This window comes from Platalea leucorodia (assembly GCF_965183815.1).
Source record: "Platalea leucorodia genome assembly, chromosome: 8".
Lineage (NCBI taxonomy): Eukaryota > Metazoa > Chordata > Aves > Pelecaniformes > Threskiornithidae > Platalea > Platalea leucorodia.
This window is the reverse complement of record NC_138830.1, coordinates 37,690,354-37,697,329: the sequence shown is the minus strand read 5'-3', so window position 1 is coordinate 37,697,329 and position 6,976 is coordinate 37,690,354. Positions and strand designations below refer to the sequence as shown.

General features: G+C 48.4%; 2 protein-coding genes across 2 annotated transcripts in view; one reads left to right on the top strand and one right to left on the bottom strand.

The window, feature by feature from the left end:
* Positions 1-2,936: 2,936 nt before the first annotated feature.
* On the bottom strand, positions 2,937-5,255 carry DDX28 (DEAD-box helicase 28; the record flags this gene model as incomplete). Its single annotated transcript, XM_082319326.1, has 1 exon — positions 2,937-5,255. One exon carries the CDS (start codon positions 5,253-5,255, stop codon positions 3,618-3,620), a length of 1,638 nt encoding a protein of 545 aa, XP_082175452.1. The 3' UTR covers positions 2,937-3,617.
* Positions 5,254-6,976, top strand: part of DUS2 (dihydrouridine synthase 2) — a gene marked incomplete at its 5' end in the record, with an annotated part of 27,884 nt that continues 26,161 nt past the window's right edge. Inside the window, 3 exon segments of the mRNA XM_082319327.1 lie at positions 5,254-5,332; positions 5,335-5,361; positions 5,822-5,961. Coding sequence (XP_082175453.1) covers positions 5,254-5,332; positions 5,335-5,361; positions 5,822-5,961 — 246 coding nt within the window.

The window sequence follows — 6,976 nt, the reverse complement described above, 5'->3', positions numbered from 1 at the left end:
GTCAGATTACCGAAGTGGTAGGAGGTAGTTTTCCATCTGGCTGTTAGGACACTTGACACAGCTTGTCCTAGGGTACCTTGCTAGGCACTAGGCTATGTGCAACCCAAGTACCTAAATGTCCTTGTAGCGCCCATAAGATAGAACTCTTATGCAGTTGTAGTTATGCCCGTAAAGCTAAAATAAGAGTTACACAGAAGGTAGAATATGGACAGACAAGAAAAGAGCAGTTAATTATGTAGGCAGACAGTCATTAGGATGTGAACAATGAGTGATGTGACATTTAGAGAGCACTGAAAAGCAGTTTGGGAAAGTCAAACTAAAAAGTCTTGGAATATGTCTTTGTTTCTTAAACAAGTTTGACCACATGTGAGCTACATATATTTTTAGCTCGCTAGCTGTGATAGGGTCTCTAAATCTCCTTGAAGGCTTTGCTATAGTATTTACCTATTGGGTAGTAAAACCTTTCACATGATGTGTCAGTGATGTGGATGTCTGCATTTGGTGGCTCTTTATCAGCTTATAGATCCCAGGGTTTGAATGTCTGTATGCTCCTGAATGTAATTACTGCTGTTAATCACTGGCTCCAGTAACTGTCTCTTTGTGAGCACCGGTAGGAAAGTGGTATTTCTCAATATATGCTTAAAAGAACTGTGGTTTTGTTTGAAAGTAATGTTTACAAAAGGCTTTATTGGTAAATATAGTGTTCTCTGAGTATATCCACCCAAAGCTTTTTATTGGCCATTTTAGCGTATAAATGTCAAAAGGTTTTGGGTTGGTTTTTTTTTTGATAAACTGTTTTGATCAACACTACCCTAGCAACAATCAGTTTAGAGCATTTGTACCAAGTTCAAGGTTTACTGTTTGTAAATATATAAAGTGCATATTACTTCAAAATTAAGAAGCATGTGGCTAAAAGAATTTTATTATTTCACTGTGTTGTCTAATTTGATAATATTGTGTGTTGCAATCCAGACTGACCTGTCATGGGATTCACTGTAACACTATTCCAGATTCATAGACTACATTACTGAGTTTTTAAAAGTGAGTTACAGAAATTAAACTACAAATTATACATCTAAAAAACGTAACAAAAACATCCAAATATAACCTTGTAGAACATCTTAAAAATATTTTGTTATGGCCATCAGAACACATACAATTAATTTCTGTAATGTGTAATACACCAATCATTCATTTTTAAGATGTATATTTTGTACCTCAGTGTCAAGTATGCCCACAGTACCTTTTATAATCTGGGTAATTTATCAGAAGTCACCCTTCCTCCCATTTTCCTTCCACATATTTTAACTCATGAAAAAACCTACTCTCTTATCACCAATGCCACTTAGTTACTGACACAAATTAAGCAGATGCATTCATTATGACTGACCATTGCCACATAGTTCGACCGTGGATCTTGTGTCAGAAGTTATGGTTTATGTGACATAATTTAACTGTTGTTAACTTTCGTGGCATTATTTAGCTGGAAAGTGTAGGCAATAGAGCGAAGTATTACAGTACACAACATCTGCAACAGTTACAAAATTTTAGCCCCAACAACTGATTGATTTAGTCCTGTATAGCAGCTACAAGATAAGACAAATACTTGAAGCCAGACATCTGAGATCCCAAGCAACAATTTTCCTCAGAAACTTAAAAGGGCAACTGTGTATGTTGAACTGGGAAGCACGGTCACCATTACCAGCTGCCTCAGGAAAGACAGGCATTCTATGAAGTGGGTAGTAACTTCATATTTATGATAATACAGTGAAGCGCTACAGCTTTGAAAAAGATCAGATTCAAATTACATGACAGTTGAGATGGAGTCAGCCTGAAAATGCTTAGGCAAAGCAGGCAAGCAAATATTAAAAATTCTTAGTTGGACTTCCTTGAATACAATTTACCTCATTTAAATTAATCTGTGTGTCTACAGTTAAAGGAAGCTATTTCTCAGCAGTTCAGAGGACCTGATACAACTTAAGATGCATATTAACAAATGGAAATAGGATCTTATGTAAATTAGATACTAGATTGTCCCCAGATTTCTGTTTAAGGATTTACCCTACTCCTATACTTGAACAGTAAGCTTCTGCTTGTGGACACATTAGTTGCCTGATTTGCAGTTACATGAATTACAGATGAGAGGGAAGTAGTCCATGCAATTAATAGGTCCAAAATATAAAGGCTTCCAGTCTCTGAGTGAATCACTCTTTCGCTGTATTTCTATAAAGTCGAAAGCTTTCTATTGTATGAAGTAATTTTACCACAGCTTGTAACTTCCCCTAAGAGCCCCTTAACTGTGCAATGTGAACAGAGCACACGCACAATTTCTAGTATCAGGTTATATAGCCTTATCCTTAAGTGATTATCTGTGCAAGCTTTCTGTTTGTTTAGTTTTTCCTCTCGGTATACTAAGAGTAGCTCCAGTGCCTTATTTCCTCTGAAACCAATGATTTAGATACTATGCTGTGATCTTTTCATTTAACAGCCTACTATTTCTACATACTGAGTTTCAGCACAGGCTAAAGTGGATAGCATGGGAAAAACAACCACTAAAAGAAAAGGCTGTGATATATCACTGCAACAGAAATCAGAGCTAAAATGCTATTTTTATGTGATTCATTATTTACCATGGATACAAACTAGCTGCTAGTTATGAAATAGATATGAAATAACCTCAGCCTCACTTTAATCCTTTTGGTTTAAAGCAAAAAAGAACAATGGCACAATATTCAAAAGAAATTTTGTACTCACTCTGTTACCTGTGAGCCATTAGAACCTGTGAGTCAACACACTTCTTCCCTTTAACAGGAGACATTTTTTGGTGGGTTGGGTTTGGTGGTTTTTTGTTTTTTTTCTTTTTTTACAATCAGTTCAGAGACTGGACATCACTACAGCATACAGAAAAAATGAGCAGAAAACACTTAAAGGCGCTTTTTTTTTTTATTTAATAGAACATGAAGCACCTTTTCTCAGTGAAAGGTAACCATGACAAATTAAGACCTTGAAAAAGCCTCAAGCTTTATTGGGCCTTCTCATTCCCGCCAAACTTTAGAGGTATCTGGTCTAGAATTCTCCGAATGAACTGCTACATCACAAGAAAATCAAATATAATTTGTCCTTTAGTCTTTCTACATGTATCTATAATTGGTCAAAATTATACCAAAGTTAGGAAAATATTTTCTTTTTTTTTTTTTCCTGCCACAGTAGTAATTTTAAAGTTTTAATAATGAATGTTTAGTTGCTGGTGGTGGGAAGCAATGAAATGCAACAGAGCTGCACTTCATACAGGCATGTTTTCATTCTGATTTGAATTTAAGTTTAAAGTCTCGACAAAATTAAACAAAATAAACTGTTGGGATCATTCTTCAGTCTTCTCCAAAGGCATTTTCTTAGTCACTTACTAGCTTCCTTTTGGAAAGCCATGAGTTGCAATGCCTATGGAAATGACTACTGCAGCTTCCAGAACAGTGTACAAAATTAACCTGATCACTTGGCTCTGAAACTCAATTCTCTGTTCTTGCAGTCTAGCTTACACACAGCAGTTCATTCGCTCTGCCTTAATGACTTCAAGCTTAGTCCCTACCAGGCCGTTTATTACTGCTTGGCAACCTGAATCAACCTCCTTTGGGTGGAGGCTTATTAATAGAGGAGTCCATGCCTGGGAGACCTGCCCTTTTCCGGGCTGCAGTCTCTATTTTCCGCACCAGGTCCACATCCCACCGATGGGTGACAAAACTAACCACGGCTCCAGGCGCCTTGCTTCCAACCCGTCCAACTCGCCCCACGCGGTGCAGGTAGTCCTGCAGGGTGTCTGGGAAGTCATAGTTGACCACTAGCTGCACGCTGCTGGTGTCCAGCCCCCGCGAGGCAAGGTCAGTGCAGACAAGGACAGACACGTCACCCTTCTGGAAGGAGGCAAAGATGCCAGCTCTAGCAGCTGCTGACATCTGTCCCTGCAACCTCAGGTGCTTGATTTTGTGGTCATCTAGGATATAGCCCAGCCAGTTGACCGTGCTGGCACTGTTGCAGAAGATGAGAACAGCCCCACCGGACGCCGGGCGCTCCTTGAGTAGCTGCAGCAGTTCGGGCAGCTTGTCCTGGCCTTTGAGGCGGACAAACTTCTGCTGGACGTGGGGTGGCAGGTGGTGCAGGCTCTGGGTGGCGAGAGTGACAAACCGGCCCACGTCGGTGAACTTCCCCAGCGTCTCGCTCAGCCCTGCGGGGAAGGTGGCTCCGACCACCACCACCTGGGTCCTCGCCTCCCCGGGGCCGGCCGGCCCGGGGGCGCCGGCGGCCAGGGGCGCGGCTGCCAGGATCTCCTCCAGCGGCGCCGTGAAGGAGTCGTCGTCCATCAGGGCGTCCGCCTCGTCCAGCACCATCCAGCGCAGCCGCCCCAGGGCCAGGAAGCGCCGCCGCAGCGCCTCCCGCAGCGCCCCGGGGGTGCCCAGCAGCACGGCGGCCCCCGGCGGCGGCGCCCGCAGCTGCCGCCGCAGCCCGCCCGCGGCCCCGCCGCCCGTCAGCCCGCGCACGTGCAGCCCCGCCGGGCGGCACAGCGCCGCCGCCACCGCGCCCACCTGCGCCGCCAGCTCCCGCGACGGCAGCACCACTAACCCGCGGGGCGACGGCGGCCCCGCCGCCTCCGCCGCCGGCCCCTCGGGGCGGGAGAGCAGCCCGTCCAGCAGCGGCAGCAGGTAGGCCAGCGTCTTGCCGCTGCCGGTCTCGGCGGCGCAGAGGGCGCTGCGGCCGCGGCGCAGCGCGGGGATGGCGAGGCGCTGCACCGCCGTGGGGCGGCCGATGGAGAGGCCCTCCAGGCCGGCCAGCAGCGCCGGCTGCAGCCCCATCTCGGCGAAGGACGGGCCCTGCCCCGCGTCAGGCGGCGGCGCCTGCAGGGCGGGAGCCGCCTCCTGCGAGGGCTCCAGCTGGAAGTAGTCCCCGCAGGCCTTCCTGTGCTTCCAGCCCGCCGACACCAGCTGCGGCTGCTCCCAGCGCCCCACCGTCTGCCAGCGGGGCTGGCTCAGCTCCGGCCGCCGGCTCCGCAGCAGCAGCTTCCCGGGCCGCGCCGCCGCTGCTGCCGCCTCCCCTTGCCCGCGCCGACGGCGCTGCGCGCCCCGCTGCAGGCGCAGCCGCAGGGCCCAGGGGATGCGCACCACGCCTCCGGGGGGCTGCGCGCCCGCCGCCGCCGCCCGGGTGGCCGCCAACCGCCGCGGCAGCAGCGGGAGGGCGGCTGCCGTCCCGCCGCGCCTCAGCGCCATGGCGGCCTCTCACGTGGCGGCGGCGGCGCTGCCCGATGACGCCGCGAAGAGGCGCTTCCCCCGGCTCACCCCGCCCCCCCGCCCGCCGCGCAGCCACGCGAGGAGGGTGAGTGCCACGGGTGGGGGGCGCGCGCGCGCGGCCCGTACCGCAGGGGCGGCGGCCGCAGGGGCGGCGGCGGCGGCCCCTTCCCGTTCGCCTTTTCAGCTGGCGGCTGAGCGCTGACCCCCGTGCCGCGCCCCGCGGGAGCAAACATGGCCCCGGGGGGCTCTGGCAGAGCCGGCCCGGCGCCCCTCGCTCCGGGGAAGGAGGCCGTGCGGCGGGGAGCACCCTCCGGGCCGCCCCGACCCCTCAGGGCGCCGCTGAGCCCTCTCACGGCTCCACGCAACTGGCGCCCGGGCCGCGGGAGCTGAGTAAGCAGCGGTGGAGCAGCCGGCCTGCGAGCTGCTAAGAGAGCCCTGTCAGGTTGGACAGGGTCACACGCTCCCCCCCCACCCCGCCGAAGGAAACTTCTGGGCATTTACGAGTAGGAAATTCCATGGCCATGGCCCTTGATTGTCTCTTTCAGGTAGTACTGCAACAGGAATGACGGTGAATGCACCTCTGTGTTTTAGAGGAAAGAAGATCCTGGCTCCAATGGTGCGAGTGGGAACATTACCAATGCGTCTTCTTGCTCTGGACTATGGTGCTGATATCGTGTACTGTGAGGTATGAAGGATGAGCAGATGAGGCAGTCTTATCTGATAACGTTATTATTAAGAAAAGTACAAATAGACTTTGTTTATTGTAGGACTTTTTCCTTTTACATATATTTTTCATTAGAAAAATGGGGAAAGAAGAATCTCTATGGCTTAAGGCATTTCCCTTTGAACAGTCCTTGAGTTATGGAAAACCCATATTTTAAGACTGTTCAGTAGTTTCAATTTATTTAGACAAAACACTCAACAATTTCCTCACATTCTACTGTGTTTTGCTTTGTGTTGGGTTCTCCCCCCCACCCCCCTTTTTTTTTTGAGTAGAGTCATAATATTGAAGGAAGTCTTAGACTTCCTTACCCCCTCACCCGGTTACTTCTGCTGTGCTAACCCAGAGCATCCATATGTACCCCTTACAGCACTGCTGTCCGTGTTGCTTAACCACTTTTCTTAAAGCTGCCTGAAGTTGAGACTCCGGTTTGCTGCAGATATTATTGGTAGGACTGCTCTGTAACTTAAGGTACTTACTCTTCACTGTCCTTATTGTTGCAGTGCATCAGTATTCACATTTTCCCCTTCAGTGCTATTATTAGCTCTTCTCAAATGTAGGCACCGGTACAAGTTACGTGATTCAGCCGAGATTAAAAAAAAAACACCCAACAAAATAGTAAGCAGTTAAATATAATGTAAACATGGCTTAAATACTGGCTTTTCTGGAGAACGTTTGATCTGTACCAACAGAACAGGCTGAAACAGTCAGAATCAGTCATTTACGATATTCTCCAGGAATCTTCACATAAGTTCTTTCATGAGTTAGCTCACTGCCCTTTTGGGGGGAGAAGAAAGGAAAGATTTGTTCTCAGATAAACAATAGACTGTTTTTATCTTGGCCACAGTTCACCTTTTGTCTCTAGCTTCTAGAATTACAAATGATATTTAATTAGTTGGATCAGCTCCCTGTGAAAGAATAGTTATTGCTGGGTGATTCAGAAGAAATCTCAAAATTCAGTAGAATAGTTACTTCTGTG